At 32.0% G+C, this 21,496-nt stretch overlaps 3 protein-coding genes across 4 annotated transcripts; 1 reads left to right on the top strand and 2 right to left on the bottom strand.

Annotated features, from left to right (window-relative positions):
• Positions 1-5,666: 5,666 nt before the first annotated feature.
• LOC11445681 (lectin 1-like) lies at positions 5,667-6,853 on the top strand. Its single transcript, NM_001424935.1, has one exon. The coding sequence runs from the start codon at positions 5,721-5,723 to the stop codon at positions 6,552-6,554; it is 834 nt and encodes a 277-aa protein (NP_001411864.1). The 5' UTR covers positions 5,667-5,720; the 3' UTR covers positions 6,555-6,853.
• A 2,168-nt stretch (positions 6,854-9,021) lies between these two features.
• LOC11441901 (uncharacterized) lies at positions 9,022-12,927 on the bottom strand. 2 transcript variants are annotated; one of them, XM_013589044.3, is made up of 8 exons: positions 12,503-12,927; positions 12,358-12,422; positions 12,147-12,245; positions 11,341-11,388; positions 11,137-11,227; positions 10,943-11,014; positions 10,259-10,384; positions 9,022-9,371 (listed from the first exon to the last, which is right to left on the bottom strand). In XM_013589044.3, exons 1-8 carry the CDS (start codon positions 12,707-12,709, stop codon positions 9,225-9,227), a joined length of 855 nt encoding a protein of 284 aa, XP_013444498.1. In that variant the 5' UTR covers positions 12,710-12,927; the 3' UTR covers positions 9,022-9,224. The 2 variants fall into 2 exon arrangements, with proteins under 2 accessions (XP_013444498.1, XP_003627475.2); XM_003627427.4 differs by having other exon boundaries at positions 11,158-11,227; positions 12,503-12,923.
• Positions 12,928-14,588: 1,661 nt separating this feature from the next.
• Positions 14,589-18,473, bottom strand: LOC11444636 (O-fucosyltransferase 36). Its single transcript, XM_003627426.4, has 3 exons — positions 17,045-18,473; positions 16,302-16,551; positions 14,589-15,045 (listed from the first exon to the last, which is right to left on the bottom strand). The coding sequence occupies exons 1-3, from the start codon at positions 18,244-18,246 to the stop codon at positions 14,869-14,871; spliced, it is 1,629 nt and encodes a 542-aa protein (XP_003627474.1). The 5' UTR covers positions 18,247-18,473; the 3' UTR covers positions 14,589-14,868.
• Between the last annotated feature and the right edge of the window lie 3,023 nt (positions 18,474-21,496).

Here is a 21,496-nt window from a genome sequence, read left to right as displayed (position 1 = left end):
CCTTCCTTTATCTTTGTTACTGTTGTTTTTATTAGTGAGATTTTACGTAGGTTGCTTCCGCAACCTATAACATGAACTACTTATGGCTCCATAACATATTGCAAATTGAATGTTTTTGGCCTTCGAGTGAAATCTGTTATACTATGTTTTGTTCACTCTTTAATTATATCTCTTTTGTGCTCAATACTTTGGTCATATCTTAACTTCAAAAGATACCATATAAGTTATTACATTACATAAGTTCATTCTTTGTAGTGGAAAACAATTATCAATGCAATGTCTTGTCTCTTTGTATTGTATCTAAGTATCGGCCTTGTGATGAATTTGGTTATGTCATGATAGATAGCAATTCCAATAAATTGTATCATCATAAAAGTTTAATTTCCACTGGATAATAAAAAAAGATAGAATAAGCATAAACTAAAATGCACCTTCATGATTGTTATGTTATGGGTAGTCATGGTGTAATATGTTAAAGTGACAACTTCAATTTTCTTTTGTTTCCAAGCTATACTATGGCTTTTCAAAAAAATGTTGGACTCGAATTACCCCTATGTGCAATTAGTCCATCCTACCTTGAATTTTTTTTGATACTTACTATAATTTTAATCTAGTACGACTATATTAGATTCATTGTTGAACCGATTCTTACTTTTTTCCTCTTGTTGTTGATTGTTCTTATCCGATGACATTTGCAAAATATGATTTTATTGCTTTTGTTTTGTCTCTCGTATTGGTTATGTAATCAAATGATCCATGGATACTGAACTGGGTTATGATATTTCTGATAGTTAGTGCTTTTATAAAGTGGAGGTGGAGTCCTTTGTGGATGAGAAGAGTTCAAAAGCATAAAACATAAAAATTTATGGAATTACGTGGATTAAAAATTTACGTTAATAGGAGTTATTATGTACCTACGTGTGACATGCATAATAAGGCGGTTGTAGTTGTCACAAAAATAAATGTTAGACATACACTTTTTGTTGCAAGAACATGCGGTATACCATCACCAGTTGTCCTTAATTACCTTATTTATTCCTCTTACAACAATAAAATAGGTGTCATGTATATTAAACACAGTGTCTTATTTAGGATACAAAGTAAATATTTTTATGTAAATAAATAGATAATCATAAAAGACTTGATTAAGATTCTTCAACTCCTCAATGGTGATCCTAGGAGTAAAGTTAAAAAACTTTTCTAGTATGCTAATGTGGGATAAATGTGTTGGGTAAAGAGCAGTATTCTAATATTATTCATAGCATTCCCTCTTGGATGTCCATGAAAGATATGCCTCGTTAAAACTTTATTAGAGAAAAACCTGATGAAAAAAAGTTATAGTAAAGGAAAAAGAGTACAACATCCTTTGTATCATAATTTGCCTCGTTAAAAACCTTACCAAGAAAATCCAATGGGATAAAACCATGGTTAAGGGAAAAAGAATGCATAACAAATTTGTGTCTCCCCCTCATAAAAACAATTATATGTTAGACGAAGAAGGTCAAATAATCTTTTATGCTAGTTACCCAAAATCTTTACTTCAAGGTGACTATGTAAAATGATATGATTTATCTCCATACTCTTCTCCAATTTAGCGGCTCTTGAGATATCTTCATATTGAGTTGTTGAAAAAGTCTCCTTATAAATTGTATGCTTGACTTTGCTGCAATATCTAACTAATTCAGATTGTTCACAATTTATTTGAGGACATGATCTTTACTCACATCAAGTGACATCACAATCATTCTATTACATAATCAACTAGAATTGTTCATATCGACATTTATATAACAAATTTTAGAATCTCTTCCGGAGTTCTAATAATTTTTATTCGATTATCATAAAATAGATTATAAGAAATTCATTTCCATATCCTTAAAATGGATAAATGATGTCATCTTTTCAATAATTTTGATAGTATGTCTTACACAAATGAAATCCTTCAGGGAGTTTCATATAATCATCACTATCAAGTCAGCCAAATAAATTGTAACACATCTTTCTATAATGTGAGTCTTTCATGTGCTACTAAACTTATTCAAGTATGAAAAAGTTCTTGAATTCGCTTCAGGTGAATATTTCTTCAAACAATATATGTCTCTTAAATAAATTATAGATATTTACCAATTCACTTATGGGAACATATCAAACTATATATATATATATATATTATATGCAAAAACACGTCAACATTAAATTCGTTTCGGTTCCATCTCATTCCATTGAGATCTTTTATTCATGACATAATTTATTAATTTTTCATAAGTTTCAAGTACCTGATTAGTTCTTTTGGAACTGGAAAAATCAATTATGTTAGAAAACTCTTTTAGAGTTTCTATATCATCGTTTGAGTTATCTTTCCTTTAAGATCCTATTCTTATTTGAGGTTTTTTATATTTGGAACCAATTGATCTATCATGCTTCAGGCACGATTGAGACTCATTTGCAATATTAGATTATCCGACATGAAAATCTATTTCTTTTGGAGCATTAGCAACTGATATTTGATTTGTTTACCTTTGCAAATGAGTTATATCTTGAGGATCAAGACGAGACAATAATATTTCTTTTCAAATAATTTATTTGAACTTCAAGTTCTCATTTTCAGCTGCTTATTATCTCCCCCTAATATTAGGAAAACTAATCCATCAATTGATAATCAACCTACTGGGCTGTAAACAAGTTGGTTCAGTACAATTAATGATAGATGGAGGTTCATATCAAATATATTTTCCCAATATTCTTTCAAGACTTATCTTAGATTGGAGCAATTGTGATATACACAACACATCCAAAATCCACTTAGATGAAAAATATTAGGTTGTTAACCTAAAACCAATGCTAAATTAAGGGGAAGACGCATATATAGTAATGTGCTGGCTTGATGCAAATCAATATCTCAACATACAAGATTATTGATTCCCAAAATAGAGTTTATAAGACATGGTCTCCTAACCAATCTGAAGTTTATAAAGTATGGTCTCATAAGTATCAATTATACAATTAATTTAGACGTCTAAAGAATGAATCTTCAAGCCCATTTTTATAAGCATATGCTACCAGCTATTCAATGTCAATTTCAACTGACGAATGATACTTATCAAATGCTTTCTGAAAAGTTCATAAAATAAACTCTTAGTCAAATTGTTGACATAATAATCTCACAAACTTCTGGTTGTGAATATACATGTGATCATTTAGTTGATGCATTGATTCAAATCATATAATATCCAAGTGATTCACATGATCAGTGTATTAATTTAAATATCATCTTATGTAAGTGAGAGACTCATTCTTTTAAATTGTCAACTTTCTTTGGGAACTAGTAACATATATATATGTGCATTTTTTTTCAACTAGTTTCTGCATGATAATAGATCCGGGATAACTCAACCGGTCTTCCCAACGATTTGTAAACTTCTGGTTTAAAATAATATGTGCTTCCATTGCACTAATAATATAATATGTAAACTTCAGGTTTACAATAATATGTGCTTCCATTTCACTAATATAAGTGTAGTATAAATCAAAGATAATTTTTTTGTTTCAATACACTTATTTATATCTTGTAATATGGAGATATTTAACATTTGTTTTTCTTCAATATGATATCAGTTTAGAATGATATCCTTGAAACGTAATAAATTTATAATATAATGTTCTTTTGGATATCATATAATGCATTCTCAATGTACAATTCTATTACTCCATATAACAATATATTTGCTCTTCTGGAGCCTTCAATAATTTTTATAGTCATTTTTAGTCTTTTACAAAAGACATCTTTCATTCACAAACAAAATCCAACAAAGTATACATAAAATAAATGTGCCCCTTAATGAGGCCAAGTTCTAGGAGCAATACTTGCTTGAGACCTCAAAATATCATAAACATACTTTTTAGAAGGAATCAATAATACAAAATTTCATTTATAGTTATTCTGTCAACTAACAAGAATCCATTTTAAAATAATATAGTTCATAAATCTTAATTGTTTCAAAAGTAGCAACAATATCAAATTCACAAGCATTGTACCTACTATCTCATCAGATAAGAAATTATGTGGAGCATTCTACCAAAAAAATAGGCGGAACACAAATTATACGAAACAAACAGTATGGATGATACAATCTAAAAAATAAAGTTCAATTTATCATGTGAGAACATTCAATCACAAATGTGATTTATCGTCCAAAATTTTCTTGATATTGTTTTCTCAATGTTGCTACTTCAAGAGAACATTCAAGAGACATAATTTTTTTTTTTGATAGAACTTATGCTAAGATCAAATCGATCTTATATATTTGAATTGTGGTCAAGAACTCCACAAAACGCTATGAACAATAAGCAAGTAAAATCACAATTTTGCAATCTTTCAAGGATGATTTAATATTTAATTTTAGTTCTTCAGGAGCTATATTCTAAATCTTTATAAACAATGATCAAGAAAATTCTTTATTTGAGCGATTCTTCAAGGATCCTTAAAATAACAAATTAATTCTTCGATAACTACATTACATTCTCCAATGTATAATTCTTCAATAATTTCATTTTAAAAGTTATACAAAGGTAAAATAGATCTTATTTTCAACCATAAATCTATCAACACCAAGAAAGATCATGATTTTTGCCATCCTTCGAGGATGCTTGATATTCAATATTTAGTTCTTCAAGAATTATATACACTCTCCGGTCACAAATATAAACAAAAATTTATGTTTTAGATTCATTCAATAAATAATGTATGTTGTCTACAATAAAGACCACATATAACATTTATTGAATGAATCTAAACACGAATTTTTGCTTATATTTGTGACCGGATTGTGTATATCTGAAACCCTCATAAACAATGATAAATTTTTTACATGTGACATGCATAATACGGCGGTTGTAGTTGTCACAAAAATAAATGTTAGAATCCGCGTACACTTTTTGTTGTAAGAACATGCAGTATACCATTAGCAGTTGTCCTTAATTAATTCATTTATTCCTCTTACAACAATAAAATAGGTGTCATGTATATTAAACACAATATCATACTTAGGATACAAAGTAAATATTTAAAACGAAATCAACTTTTATGTAAATAAATAGATAATCATGAAAGACTTATTAAGATTCTTCAACTCCTCAATGGTGATCATATGAGTAAGGTTAAAAAACTCTTCTAGTATGCTAATGTGGGATAAATCAGGCAACTAAATTACACATGTGCAGGAGAATTTGTATTTTCACTCACAAAGTTGTAATTAAAAATAAAGGTAAAAAAGAAAGGTCGGAAATATTATCATTTATTAGAAAATGTATTTACTAAAAGAATTGTGGAAAAAAAAACCTCCACACCAAAATAAGCATACATTTTTTTTAATTTTTTTGTCTTCATAATTCAAAAATTAGAGAGAAAACTGTTACAAAAATTATAAAAAATAATCGTATAAATATCATTTCTATTTTTGAAAGGAGAATTTCAGGCCTTAAGGTGGATAAAACACAAAATTGCATTGGTTGGTACGATATGGATAGATTATGTCTGAAATAAAATATTATCCACGTGATTATGTATGATTTTTTTTTTATCCACGCATGGAAAAGATAGGACATGTGTTTGTCTTCATGTAATCATGTGTTCCTATATAAACATGTAGCATAATTTGCATAGAGATATATCTTGAGTAGCATATTACAATAATTTAAAAACCAAAGAAATACAAACAATAATGTCTTTCTCCTCCTCCAACTTCTATGTTATTCTATCCATCTCCTTAACAGTCTTCATCTTGTTATTCAATATCAATAAGGTGAACTCAACAGAACTCACTTCTTTTACCATCACAAAGTTTAGCCAAGACCAAAAGAATCTAATCTTCCAAGGCAATGCCATAACTACCTCGACAGGGAAGTTACAACTTACCAAGGCAGTCAAGAACTCTATTGGCAGAGCTCTATATTCTGCTCCTATTCATATTTGGGATAGCAAAACAGGAGACGTGGCTAACTTCGAAACACTCTTCACTTTTGCCATAACTGCTCCTTATAGTAGCAATGTTGCCGACGGTTTGGCCTTCTTCATTGCACCGGTTGATACTCAGCCACAAAACATCGGGCGTGCAGGATTTCTCGGAGTTTTCAACAGCGAAACTTACAATAAATCGATTCAAACAGTTGCAGTTGAAATTGACACTTTTCATAATACTTGGGATCCAAAAATAAATAGACATATTGGCATCAATGTAAACTGTATTAAGTCAATAAGCACTACATCATGGGTTTTGGAAAATGGAAGAGAGGCTAATGTTTTGGTAAGGTTTGATGCTCACACTAATGTGTTAAGTGTAGTTTTGTCTTATCCAGGACTTCCTGATAGTTATATCCTTAGTGATGTTGTGCCTTTGAAAGATATTGTTCCTGAGTGGGTAAGGATTGGTTTCTCAGCAGCCACTGGTGCAGAATTCGCAGAACATGATATTCGTTATTGGTCTTTTCATTCGGAGCTGAGCCTAGTTTTTAATAACAACAATGCTAATGTTTCAAGCTCTGTCCAGTCTGCATAGTTGAAAACTTGTTTCATTATGTAGTACAGAGATGATAAATGGTCATTATCATGTAGTAGAATGGTCACAATCGTATCTGTTTTTTGTTTTCCGAATAATATCTGTAATGCTATCATATATGTCCTTCAATGTGTTTTTTATTTCCAACCCAACACGATAAGAATATGAGAGAAAGTTGTTCAAAAGCTAGAAATTTTATGAGAAGTTGTAGCATAGCAACAAAAATTGAACTTGATGAATTGTAACAACCTTTTGGTCCAGGTTGGACAATAGTTTCTAGCTTATGACAGCTTCTCAAATGAAAAAGTCTTCATAAGTTTTTAACTGCCTTTAAACTCCAGCATGCCTGCATTTATTTGTATAAAAAGTAAAAACTTGGTTTAAAGCTTTAATACCATGGCAATGTGGTAACTATGCTTAATTCCAGTGTCTTAGTCAATTTTGTTTCTGGCCTTTAAATAGCGCATTTTGACCTGCAATATTTTTCGGTACGGGATTAGAGTTATTATACACAAATTGATTGAAACAGCACCACTGGATGAACTTCCAAAAGCTTATTTCCCTTTCTACATTGTAAGATTTTATCCTAACTCTTCAACCATGTAAAAGTAGTGTCGATGTCTATCAATCAAGTTTGTCTCTGTTATCGTTTAACGTTATGAATTTTATAATTTCACAATACTGTAATTGATCCCATGTTTAAATGCTTCATATACATTGGCTATTGAATTGTATTGGATCAAGTTTGTCTCTCTACCAATATGATGAGGATGTTAGTTGCTCAAATGCTTATCATACTATCTTATTTTAGATTAAGGCGTATGTGCTTGTGTTCGTTGGCAACATGTCTAGAGGGAAGCTAATCAATTGCAGATGTTCTTGCAAAGTTTGGTACTATTAGCCAATAGTTTCGCTCTACATTTTGTTTGCTAACGACTTATTGACATCACATAATCCCCTATTTATAGCATCCACAAGGAGGCACAACAACCTAATAGTTTCATCCATGATCCAAGCTGAATAACTATCTTTGTCTTTACCCTTCTCTCGATTGTTTTCTTATTCATTTGATCACTAATATGTATAAAGAACGAACTAGTTATTTTATAAACACAATTGTTGTTTCCTAATTGTCAAAAGTATGATGTTTATATACCAAATAATATATATTCAATAAAATTAAAGAGAAAAACTACCTAATAATAAAAATAACATTCACTTATTATTTAATAATAATAATAATAATAATAATTATTATAACAACCAGAACAACAACACAATATCAATAAAAAGAAAATGATTAATCAATATAACCAAATAATATCTTAGAAACAATTGTGGAAAGAAAAAGTAACAACAAATCATAAAATAAAATAAAATAATAACAAGAATTGTTGTAAAAATAAAACAAATTGGAGGAAAGAAATAAAACGAGAAATTGAAATGTAAAAAACATGGTACAGAAATAATCGGACTAAAACATAACAACAAATCAGACCAAAAAAAAGTGTATATGTATCTTCTAAAAAAATCTCAAGGGGAGACGGAAAAGTCTTAAGGCTATGTGTGAGATTGTTAGTAGGTACATTTTACACTAAAAAGTCTCATAAAATCCATTACTCACAACAATCCATTAAAATCCGTAGAATTTTAAATACCAATAGACAATTTTTAAGTTGTGCAAAATCTTAATTGAATACCACCGGATTTTATTGGACTCATTCAAAAATCTTGAAAATCCTAATTGAATACCACAAGAATGTTTTACATTCCTTAAAAATCTTAATTAAATACCACAAGACTTTTTTAAAACGAAAAAGTCTTTTAAAATCTCAATCCAATACATCCCTTAATCTTCAATCGGATTTTTCTAATATCTACACTTTTATATAAAAAGATACTAAATTTTTCGCGACATATTTTCTCGTCCCTAACTCAACTCTAAAATTCAACTAGACTAGTTCTTTAAAATTAAACTTGTCACCATACCAAAGAAACCTTATTATAATCCAGGTTACACGCATATTATGTTGAAAGCAAGTTTACAAAATGTTAATTCAAAAAGAAAGTCTGAAATGTAACAATTTAGAAGTATAATACTATTGACTTTGGTCCCTTAACTTATTTTTGAATTTCAATTTGGTCCCCTAACTTTAAACTGTCTCAATTTTGTCCCCTAAGTATACCTCCGTTTACCCAAGTGGCCCTTTCTGTTAGTATTTTTAAAAAAACGTTAACTTTATCCATGTAGCCAACATGGACAAAGTTAACGTTTTTTTTACAAAAACTAACATAAAAGACCAGTTGGATAAACGGAGGTATACTTAGGGGACCAAATTGAGACAGTTTAAAGTTAGAGGAGCAAATTGAAATTCAAAAATAAATTAAGGGACCAAAGCATGTATTAAGCCATACTATTGGCAATAAACTTTATTTTACAAACATGGCTCTAATTTAATGATCAGCATTGCAAAAACATCACCATTAATATCATTAGATACTCATAAACACATTAAAAGAATTCTTTATACAAATTCATACCGTTAACCTTTCACTATCAAAGATTTGTTATTGACAAAGAAATTCATTGATAAGTCTGAGTAAGTTGGCGCCTCCCTAAAAATGAGTCAAAAAATGTCTATGCAAAAACCTGTATTACAAATCTGGTGATTAAAAAGTAGACTTTTCGTATTTGACGACATCTTGGGTGTTCAAATCATATATCTTGCAAATTTCTTCGATGGTGCCTCTACTAAGGCCATCATTCCCATCCTCTTGCCGAACAATATTCTCAAGCTCTTTGGATGGAGTCAAAACCTAATTGATACACCATTTAAAAAGAAATATAATATATTAGCAAGTAGACAATGAACTCCAGCACATAAAGTAGTAATGAATGTTATAACTACTTTGGATGCCCTTGGGAAAGAGATTTCATATCCGTTGATAATTGGATTATATGATAAAGTATAAAATTATAGACCTGATTCTTGTTCATCAATTGCATATTAAGCAAAGAGTGCAAAACCACGAGTTGTAGAGATTTTGCACACCAAATTAATAATAAGATATGGGAGTTTGTGATTTTACGCATGCGTGTCGGACAAGTCTTTAATATTATGTGTCAGACAATTTGGTCGGTTGAGTTAAGGAAATTCCAAAATTTCTAAAATGAAAGATACTCAATCACAATTGGTCCTTTTGGATCAATCAATTTAAGTACCTAATCTTCCAAGGGACTAATGTGATCTAGAATTTCAAGGACCAAATTGTCCGACCCCAAGTTTAGAAGATGCAATTTTTTAACTTTTAAAAAATTGAATTGAATACACAACTTCCAAAACAACATTTCCATATTTAGTTCATGGCCACATGTCAGCATTTGCCTATAAATAATTGCACATCTAATGCACCCAAAAAATAATAAAGATAACATGAATTGCAAATTACATGGTTTTAAATTGGTCTGCATCAAATTACAAAAAAATAATAATTAACACAATGAATGAATGTGCCAAAAGCTTAAAAAAAGAAGGATTTAGCTTATGCATGAAATACTTTAGAGTAATGAATGTGGCGCACTATAAACTCACCAATCTCGAATATAATCACTGCATATTTGTAAAATTGTGTTTAATCTAGCTTTAAAATTGCTTTTTCATTCGATATCTCAATTAATACTAGAGAAGAATATGTATACTTACCCAATGTGGTTCATCCAAACCAAGGCTTTCATTTTCAGAGTCTTCATGCTCAGTTTCCTTCTTACCCGAGTAAGTATTTGAAGACTGGCTGCCATCTGAGACTAGTTGAAACAGCTTCTCACTTCCCTGAGAATTGAAAACAGAGCAAATTTTAATGCAAAATCCAAGATAAGGGGACTTAGTTAGAAGCCAAGCTCCAGACAAGATATGAAAAATCCAAGGACTAAAAACAATATCATCCTAATGCAACACCAACATCAAGAAGCCAATTTGGGTGGGGCTAAAACACCAACATCAAGCAAATTCCTCCATGACTAACTGACAACTATCTATGAGCCGTGTAAATTCTTTAATTTGCTCGACATCAAACAACGTTTATTTAACATTGATAATTCTGTGATTTATACAGTACCACCACCCTAAATTTATAACATTTTGTGATGATTAAAAAGAAACAGTAAGATTCAATATATAGCAGAAATCCCTCATTATTTCAAGGAATAACTGGCATTCTTAGACAGATTTGAAGTTTTGTCTTGCAGAGTTTGGCAAGAGTATTAGAAAGTTGAGACAGGTAAAAGGAAAGTCTCTGATTGAGACCGCAAAACAGCCAACATAACATGAATGAGAGGAGAGGGAAAATAATAAAATGCAAGTGCAAGTAAATTTATCAGCGGTGCAAACCTGAAGGGCCCTCCAATGAGAATACGAGCGGAATAAAATCCAGAAGAATGGGACATTAGGCAAAGGTAAAATCTGAAATGTAAATTTAATAAAAACGATTATCTACTGAAGCAAAAAATGAATCAAACATTCAATTGAAGAGCAAAATCACAATCTTGAAAATCTTTGTAAAAAACCATAATATATTAGTTAACCTTAACGGAACACATACGTACGCTAAATGCAGAAGACAGAGGAATCAATGAAACTGAACCATAAAAGAACTTCCGGTGTATAATTGTGCCCCTATCATATAAAATAAATATTAGTAGCATTAAAAATTTATTCACATGCCGCATTAACACAGAAAGTAATTTTCTCCAACACCATCAGTGTGAGGAAAAGGAGAGAATAATTACCTCATCGCAATATGTCGTAGTCTACGACGAACAAGTCGAGCATTCATACTGCAAAAAAAAAATCACAATTTTCATAAATTAAAGCTAAAAGAAGCAAAAATGTAATGACAAATCTTGTTCTTGTTCATCCGCATTACGTTCCCACATGTGATTTTCAAATGGAAATTATCCCATAGGATTTACAACTTCAACAAGTACATAAAAGCAAAGCTGGTTCTGTCAAACAAGAATAACCGCTACATTTAAAATGAAGTTTTGACCAGGGAAAAATCACTTTAAAAATCGACTTATTTTAGCTTATCTACTGGAATAAGCAACTGTGAGACAGTTTGGGAGAACTTAAGAAAATAGCTTATAAGTTGTTTTCAGCTTATTTTCACAATTTCTCCAAAGTCAACTTATGAAAATAAGATTCCTTTAGTCTTTCTCCCTCAGCTTCAGTTTTTCTCACACGCTCGCTACCTGCTAAGTCTACTAGCCAAAGGTGACTCTGCTCATACGAAAAAATATTTATCTTTATGTTTTGTTATAGAAAATAGCTTATACCTACATACATATCATGATAATTGATAAGCGCTTATACTATAAGTTGCAAATTAAGTTGTTTATCCAAACAAGTCCCATGCCTCTCATATCACATTGCATACAGTTCCATGTTAAACATCAAATAAGTGAACAAAAATTCAATAACATCATCCTTTTTTTTCTTCTATTTTTGAAGGGGAAAATCAATAACATCTTAAAAAACTGAATTAGTAAACTATGATTAACCAAATATATCATCCACACTATGATTAAACACCAACCTTGATGGGTAAACGACTTCAACACCAGTAACATCCTTTGATATAGATTTCAAAAAAATCTCAGATGGCTTAACACGAGACAATAGCCACAAACCCAACCTGCAAAAAAAAAAAAAAAAAACCCAAAATCAAATTTCAATCCCAAGAACAAAAACTTCCAAAAATAATAAAAATTAACACTTTAAAATTATTGAGTAAAAAGGAAACTGACCCATGAATCTTCTTCTTGAAAGATCCATCAGGTGCATTTTCCAAAGTAACCCAACCATTATTCATCTGCATAAAAAATGTGAAGAAAATGAGATACCCAGAAAGCGAAATGAAGAAGAAACAATGAGAAAGAAAGGGAAATAGACCTTGTTAGCGACATAATCAGTAAAAAGTTCAGCTTTGGCGTTGAAGGGTTTATCGCCAGTGTTGATGGATTTCCAAAGTTGTTTGAGAGTGGAAGGGGATTGAGAGAAATCGGCGGTGGAGGAAGAAGCGGGGAGAGTGTGATCAATGGATCTGGTGAAACACCAGTTTCTGCCTCGTATTGGGAAGACGATCAATTTGGCTTTCATGGTGAAAATTGAAAAACCCTAAACCCTAACGGTGAAGGTAAAAGAAGAAAATGGATTTGATTTGATTTGATTTGATGGGTAAAGTGAGGAACAAGAAATGGATTCAAAGAAATGTGATGTGATGAAGAATGTGTTAAGCGGCGGGGTTTGCGGTTATGGTTCACATACTACATAATGTAAATAAATGAATTTGATTAATCCAGTAGTATGCTCTATCACTTAGGCTATACACATTCAATAATGTATTGACATGTAATTATTAATGAATATGAAAACACTATAAGTTGTTATACTAATTGATTGACACGACTAGATATGTTTGTATTATAATTATAATAATGATATATTGTCGTAGTATCTTAATTAAACTTTAAATAAATAGAGTAAAGTGGCCTTATAAATATAACACAGGTGGGGGACATTTATTTTAAGAGACGCAAGTTTAAACTTGCAAGGATGCGGCTCCGCATTTTTTCTAATCACTAAACTATTTATAAAAAGAAAGTTACTTACAAAAAAAAAAAGTTTTTTCTCTTTGAATTGGCAACGTAATGCCATTTTTTCCTTTCTTTTCCGTAGATTGTTTCAAACTCATTTTTTTTTTTAGGAGAAATAATCTTTGAATATGTATTTTGTGACCGTTTTCTCTCTTACTCACATTTTTTTTTACTTTATCTCTCTATTGCTTTAAATTTCGTACAAATATCTATTTTTTCTTTGTAAATTATGATTGTCCCGATTGTTTAAATAACACTTATCTTTTTTAATGATCAAAATAAAACTCACATCAATCGACCACAAGGTTTAGAGACCACTAAAAAAAACTAAATAGTTATAAAGTTTGTACAAGTTATGAGTCAATTTCTTATTGACCAGTAAATATGAGTGTATTGTTCTAAACTCAACAATTTGTTCTAAACTAAATTTTTTTTTTTTTGGTAGATAAACTCATTTATATATAAATGATACTAGTTTAGAGCAATCCCTTCCGAATAGATTAAGTAAAATTAATCAAGTTACAAATATTAAGAAAAATAGTTAATCACATTTAATTTGTGCAATCGTAACTTTAAATTGACACTTCAATCATACGTACCACATTCCCCCTGTAAATTTTTCTTTGTATATTGATATCAAAATTTAGATTAGGGATGATTTATCGATCTGACTGCCTAACTCAGATCCAAAAGTTCCATAGTCTCACGGCCTCCACACATCACCAATAACCATAATACAAAGAATTTCATATAAACTCATATTTCTGCAAGTCCCAAGAGTGGATGAATGAAGGTTTGGATGGGTGAAATGAAATCCATTCCCAAGAGATAGAAACTCTTCGCAATACGGTAGGAAGTACTTTGGACACATTATACTAATGCAAAACATTACTCTCTCCGTCCTGTAATAGTTGACCCATTTGAAAATGTGCAATTTTGACCTAACTTACTTTGACCATATTTTTCTACGAATATACAAAGATAAATAATATCATATAAGATATCGTTAGATTCGTCTCGATAATTATTTTCAAAATATCAAATTTTCATAATTTTTTCTAATATATTATTCAAGATATTTAAGCTCAAAATTATGCATTGATATACGTAATAGGGTCAACTGTATCATGTATTATGGGACGGAGGAAGTAACTTTTCAAAGATTCCATGTGCTTAAACAGAAATTAGAGGGTAATAGCTAATGAGATGCTTTCATAATTTTGTCTGTCAATGACTTTTCATAATGCTAAACATTTTCCCTATTTTTTTTCAGCAATATTAAATACAATTATCAGCTTCTCCTGTTAAATGAGCCGGTTGAAAGCTATATGGGACCGAAAATGGGACGAAAAATGGAATGTTTTAAAATGCCACAACTGTTATTGATAAGGTTGGATTTCAAATTAAAAGATAAAATGGGATGTTAAAATGCCACCACTGTTATGTCACAAAATTCAGGATCAACGTGTATGTATATTTTACAAATTTCAATCAATGTAAGAAAAGAATTATATATAACAAGCAAAACTTATCAATAAAATTGCTAATTCTATTATCATACATGACTACTCATACAAGAAAAATACAATCGAACCTATGGTAGGGCGGTCAAGTGTCTGGTCCAGAGCAACGGCACAAGAAAACCGTCATTATCTTCGATCTTCATTCATTTTCCGCTACAATATTCGGTTCTTCACCGTGGCAAAGGTACTCATCACACAGCGATGCTGATCCCCAGTCCTTTCTCAGCCGCAAAATGTCTTCAGTGAAAGTGGAACCAGGTGCTCCAATGAACACGCTAGACATGGCACATATAGTCTTGTCCAACATAGCTTCCACCTTCAGTGTGAAAATATTCATAATGAACATCACCGAAATAAATTGAAAGAGAGTATCTTTGTTGTTTCGTTTTTCATGAAATAACAACAAATTGTTGACATAGTCGTTTAAAAATTGGCCAATCAGCTTTCATAGTGGTTTAAAAATTGGACAATTAGCTCTCATGCATTCTCTGCGCAAAAAAATTCAGAGAGAGGGAAGGTGCAAATTAAAGTAGTAGATACTTATACAACTATAAGTTCATAAACAAGTGTTTAATTGTTTTTAGTTCAATATAAGCATTATCCTTTCATTATGAGCCTACAAAAAAAATCGGTGACTACGCCATATCAAACCAAATTTGGCAGGGATTCTGTAAGGATTTAGAGTATTTGATAGTTCGAGTAGTTAAGAGTTAGTTAGTTAGTAGAAGTTAGTTGGTAAGTTGATAACTTTGTTAGTCGGTGTTTACAAGTTGTTATTTTGGTTATTCTCGAGTCTTTAAATATCCCTCGAATGGTAGAGGGGAAGATAGCTTTGAATAATTAAATTTCGTCACTAGGGAATTATCTAGCGTGAAAGGAGAGTGCTCCTTTGGGGTAGCCTTGTGTGGAAGGTTATCATCTTCATTGTTAATCAATTCTATCCCGTTTTGGGGATTTGCACAAAGAAATGTTCATAACAGATACTTAAACTTATTCCCGGGCTGAAGCCAATCCCGCTGCAAGGCTTAGACAACTAAAGGAAACAAGTTGAATACCATAGGACCTACAGCTCTTAAAGTTTCCTTTTCCTGACAGTAAAATGTTATAACAGTGTGACAAAAAGAGAATGATAAGATTTCATTTACTAAGCTTCAAACTTAAAAGGGCCTTTTCAAGGGGAAAAAGGGAGCACAAATCTTTCCAGAACTTACAACAATAAATTCAAGCGAAAACCAGGGGCATTATCAACAGTTGTGTCTTCTTGACAGTGTTAGTCTTTTGCATGTTTTGTAAATTGTAACAGAAGAGGATCCTTAGCGCAAGGTCACAAGCTTGAGTCATGAAATCAGTATTTTGTAAATACAGGATAAGACTACCTAGAATAGACACACAATGAATTCGACGCTTCTCTAAGATATGGCAAAAACTCTATCTTTAAAGTACCAAGTTACCCATGAAACTTTCATTTGTAAATTGTAATCCTAATGATCAGATATGGATGGTGAATTTAGGCCAGGTACACTATTTAAGTTTAAAGCACATGAAAAAAATAAGCAAGGACTGCCATCTCACCTGTGAATCTCCCTCAATATGATGCCTGTACAACAAAGCATCCCATTTTTCTGCTGAATTCCGTGCTGGCCGAATTACAAGTGGAACAGACTTGCCATTCAGCACAATCAGTGACTGAAGTAGACCAGTTTCACTTTCAGCTGCATCCGTAGAAAGATATATGATGGGTGCATCAGCCCTCTCAATCACCCTCAAGATGCAATCTGCTGCTTGAGGGATGGGGAAAAAGCAACTTGGTTTTTTAGCATTACTGCAAACATGAAAATGGATAAGTAAGGCAATATGGTAGAGGGAAAAAGAGAGCACTAAAGTTGCAGGATAGTTTCTCATCAACTAAAAGCCTTACATGCATGCATAACTTTTTACATTATTTCAAGCAGATCATGTTAACCATGAAATGAAACAAAACAACTAAAAATGAATAGCCATAACTCATGAGCCATGAAAATGCAGTTGGCACTTCATTCAAATTCGGATCCCTGCAGTAAAAAATTCTACGCATTCATGCAGTCAACAACTCAAAATCTTTGGATCAAGTTCGAACCGCTTTGATTTCAAGTTTGCTATTAAAGCTGATTCAACGGATCAAAGCCGATCTTGACTACATATGCAAGGAATATCTGATTAATCTAATGCACAGATTCAGGCAATAGTATACTCTAACACATCAGACTCATGTCAACAGTATATACACCCCATAATCTTATGAGAAATTAAACCAGAAAAAGGAATAAAGGTAGTACCAGAATTTCAAAAAACCGTGTCTCCGAAAATGCAAAGCAATGAAGTTCCTTCCAAGGAATGTCTGAATAAATCGCTGAGCAGTAAGCAAAATAAGGCGATTAGGTTCAATCAAAGTCTTGCATTGATGAGCAATCGGTCCACCCGGTTGCATAACCCATTCATGCTCCACTTTAGCATAAAAAACATCACCAATCGCCATAACATCATCATCATAAGAAAACTTATCCATAACATCCTGAACAGTTTTCTTCTTTGGATTCCTCGTATCCTCATCCTCCCAAACAGCCTTAGGTTTACTCATACCCAAACCCAACCCATCCAACTTCTTCAACCTCTCATCATCCAAATAACAAGGTTGAGGCAAAGCAAAATAACAAAGAAACTTATCAATATGCAAATGACCCTTCTTAACATTCGAAAATTCATCAAAAGACATCACAACTTTTTTCCCTAAACATTTATTAATATGATCAATATCAACAACTCTATCATACTGATAATCAACTTTAGAACTTGGAATCACCAAAACCCTATTAAGAATCGCTGCGAAAAACATATGCTTTTCTAAACAAATCAAATGATTCGACATTTGACCGGAAACACAAATAGCAACTAAAAATTTATCCTTTTTAGGATTCCATTCAATAGTTTTCCTCTTTGACAAACTCTGATCAACAGTTCTACATCTATCGTAATTCCCAACATTGAAATTCGAATTTCCGAAATTGAATTCAGGATCAATTACATTCCCTGTTCTATGTGGATTCAACAGAATCTGCTGAATTTCATTGTTTATTGAAATCTGTTTGAATAATGCAGATTTCAGATCTTCAATTAGCTTAGGGTTAGGGTTTTGATTCTGATCGGAAGAGTTGAAAACGGTTGAAAGACGTTGCTGCTGTTGGCGTAAGAGATAAATGGCGCGTAATTCGGATTCTTTCATTCGATCGGTGATGGAGTCGGAGGTGAATGAGGTGGTGAAGTAACGACGGAGATTGGGGACTGAGAAGAAGAGGAAGAGAAGGAGGAGGAGAAGGAGAATGGCGAGAATGTAGTGCTTTTTTTGGAAGGTGAAATTGACGCGCCGGAATCGGGAATTGAGATCTTCGACGTTGAATGTAGAGGGAGGTGTTCGGGGTTTTGTGGAGGGTTGGTGGATGAGGTTGTGGTGGTCGTCGTCTTCGTCGGAGGAGGAATCCATTGGTATAGGTGTGTGAGCCACGACGGCGTTTATGTAAGTGAGTGAGTGAGTTTGGTGAATCGTTGGGGTAACTCGGTAGGAGAGTGTGAGTGAGTGAGGGAGTGATATGATGAAGAAAGAATGTGCAGAGTAGAGTTGAAGCAAAGGAGATTGAATGTGTCGGTTGATCCAGAAATGAAAATCACAATTTACCAAACACAAAGTTCAACAAATGGACAAATGTAAGAGTCACAATAATCTCATATCCAAATAGTTTTTTATATCAAAATATTTTTGTTAATTTTAGTCTTAACAATCTTTAAATATGGTGGCATTTAGGATGGGTGAGGGAAAGATTTTCCCATCCTAGAAAAGTAACTATTAGATGAAATGAAAAACACACTTTTATCATACTCCCTCAGCACTGGATTATTTTTTTATCTTCCATCCCTCTCTTTCTCTTCCATGTCCCAACTCACCTAGCACCACCGCCACCACCACCACCAACATCAACATCAAACCCAGTTCTCAATTGCACATGTTGAAATCACATATTTGATTTGGGTGGATCTAAGAAATCACATACAACTTAAAATAACACCAAATTGAATTTGCTCCATATTTGGTCTCAGTGGATCTCGAGCTCGTCGAGGAGAGGCTCCTCATCGGCGATGTTAGTGGAGCAACCGCCAATCCTTGAACCGGAGGAGGAGAGACGGCGACGGTATCTATGTCGAATGACATGAAAGGGATGTCAGAGTTTTGTTGGTGTGGTGAGCGTGGACGACGGCGAGGCTGAGAAGCGTTGTAGTCGGAGATGAAGGTTTTGTAAGCGCCGACATCGGATACGGCGGTGGTGTTGTCTTGGCGGAGGGATCGGAATCGGAAATGTTGAGTGTGTGGGTCCCACAAGAGGGGTTCATGATGGAGGTTGAGTCACCGGAAGTTGATCGCTTGAGTCTTATGAGAGAAATATATGGTTTAATACAATGGTGATGCTAGAATTTTCATGATATTACACTATGATTCCTATCTAGTCCACTCCAGTAATTGATAGAAAGCATATACTAGGTTGTGTTTTGTGTTCATCATCTCGACAAGAACAAAAACAGTTGTCGTGATAATTCCTTGTTCCAACAATTACAATGAAGATTGAATATCAAAGTTGTTGTTGGTGGTGGGTTAATTGGTGTCTGGTTGATGATTGTGAGGTTAAAAATAGGTTGAAGACAAGGGGAAAATCTAGTGTGGAGAGACTATGTTAAAATCAATGTTTCTCTTTAATCTAGTGGTATAAATTTGCTTTCCTATAGTGGGAAAATCTTTCCCTCACCCACCCTAAATGCCACCTTTAATACTTATGTTAGTTTTAAAAAAAATAAAAAGTTAGTGTTAGTATTAAAATACTATTTTAATTAGGCAAAGTGAATAATCAAATACTATTTTAAAATTTTGATACATTAAAAAATTATTATTATTTTTTACTACACATTTAAAAACAAAAATGATTATTTAGGCTTTGGTAAATGTTTCATCTTTTGTTGTTGAAAAAACATTATACTACCAACAATGAGTCACCGCAAAAGATTCAAAATTTAAGGATTTGTTTGGTGGTGAGGATAAGGAGACATAATATGGTATATTAATCATATCTTGTTTAAATATCATATTTGATGTATCAAAGAGATATGATAAAATAAATCATTTTCTATCTTACTCTCACTTGCATTTGTAATTTTTATCTTGAGAATAAGTTGAGTTAGAAATTATTCTGATAGGATTATAAATTTTTTCCTTGTTTATTATCATGGTATTATGTCATTTTTTAAAATAATGATAACATGGATTTGTTGTTATAATTAATTACATGTCATTTTTATAATATTTAATTAATTATGAGAGTAAATTTTTTTATTTAATTATAATAAGATAATGATATCATGTTTGTTATGTTGTGTGCATCAAACACATGATAATATTAATGTTTATCATGTCTATATCATATATTCTCTCAAAAAAAATGTCTATATCATATATTGTCTTTATCTAGTTCCATATCCTATTTTATTTCTATCATATCCTGACTATCAAACACATTTGATTAGTTAAATCATTTGTCCTACGTTTTAAAAAAAAAATTAGTTAAGAGGCACCAAACAGATTTTTCAACACAAAAATAGAAACTTCGTATCTATATAACATTCATATTCGTACCTATATACCATGATAAAAACACATTGTATTTATTCTTCTTCCTTTAACACTTCATTATGAAGCAAAGCGCATCACAACTTGAACAAAATTGTTTGACAATGGGAGAAGACCAGGGCCTATAGATTAAGTTAAAACTTAACCCATCACCGAACGCAATTGCATAGAGTATGAATCATTGTTGATTACTTTATACAAGAGAATAGATTTTTCACATTGAATTTCCACTTCTTTCTCTTTTTCTATCTCTATCACTATCAGTTCTCAATCTTTTCTTTTCACATAGTTTTCATGATTCAATTGAGTTTTATCGCAAACTAAAAGGTTAACCCAACAATTTTCATAGGAACGTCAATAATCACCTAAGCATCGCTTGAAAATTATCAAATATGAATTCAATTTGGATACATTCACATTTTTTTAACAAGGATATGATATGTCCGGTAATAATAAGATAGATGCAACGGTCTCGTGCGGTGTTCTGGCACAACGACAAAGTAATCTTCACGGCAAAACGAAAGGTGTCTGCAAGCACGTTAATACTCCAACGCCCAAGTCAGTGAGATAAATGAGGTTAAATATGTCCAAATGTGTGTGTGTAAATGAATCAAATCTTGAGGGTGACACTGAGTCACCCTTATATAAGCAATAGCGGATTTTGTTGACGCATCAAATAATGATGATCTCATTTAACGTTAAGAGCTAACAAATAACAACACTAATATTTTTAGATAACACTTTATTTGTAACACTCTTTTTAACACCTAATTTTTTATTGGATAAAATCTATGCGGATCATGCATTTTGAAAATGAGTTTCATATCATGTGATAGAACCCACATGGATTTTACCTTATAAGAGAGTGAATGTTAGAGAAAAAGTTGAACGGAGTTTGTTGAACAAAGATTGTGTTGTTAACACTCCTCCTCATTTAATTAACACATAACTCAACCCCATACAATAATTTATTGTGGTCATGCTATATTTAGAAATCACAAGACACTACTATTTAAAATCAAATCACGATTTTAAATTAAAAAACAAATATTTGTTTAATAAA

Source organism: Medicago truncatula, chromosome 8 (assembly GCF_003473485.1).
Source record: "Medicago truncatula cultivar Jemalong A17 chromosome 8, MtrunA17r5.0-ANR, whole genome shotgun sequence".
Taxonomy (NCBI): domain Eukaryota; kingdom Viridiplantae; phylum Streptophyta; class Magnoliopsida; order Fabales; family Fabaceae; genus Medicago; species Medicago truncatula.
Note: the sequence above shows the minus strand (reverse complement) of the source record. Positions and strands in the feature narration are given on the sequence as shown.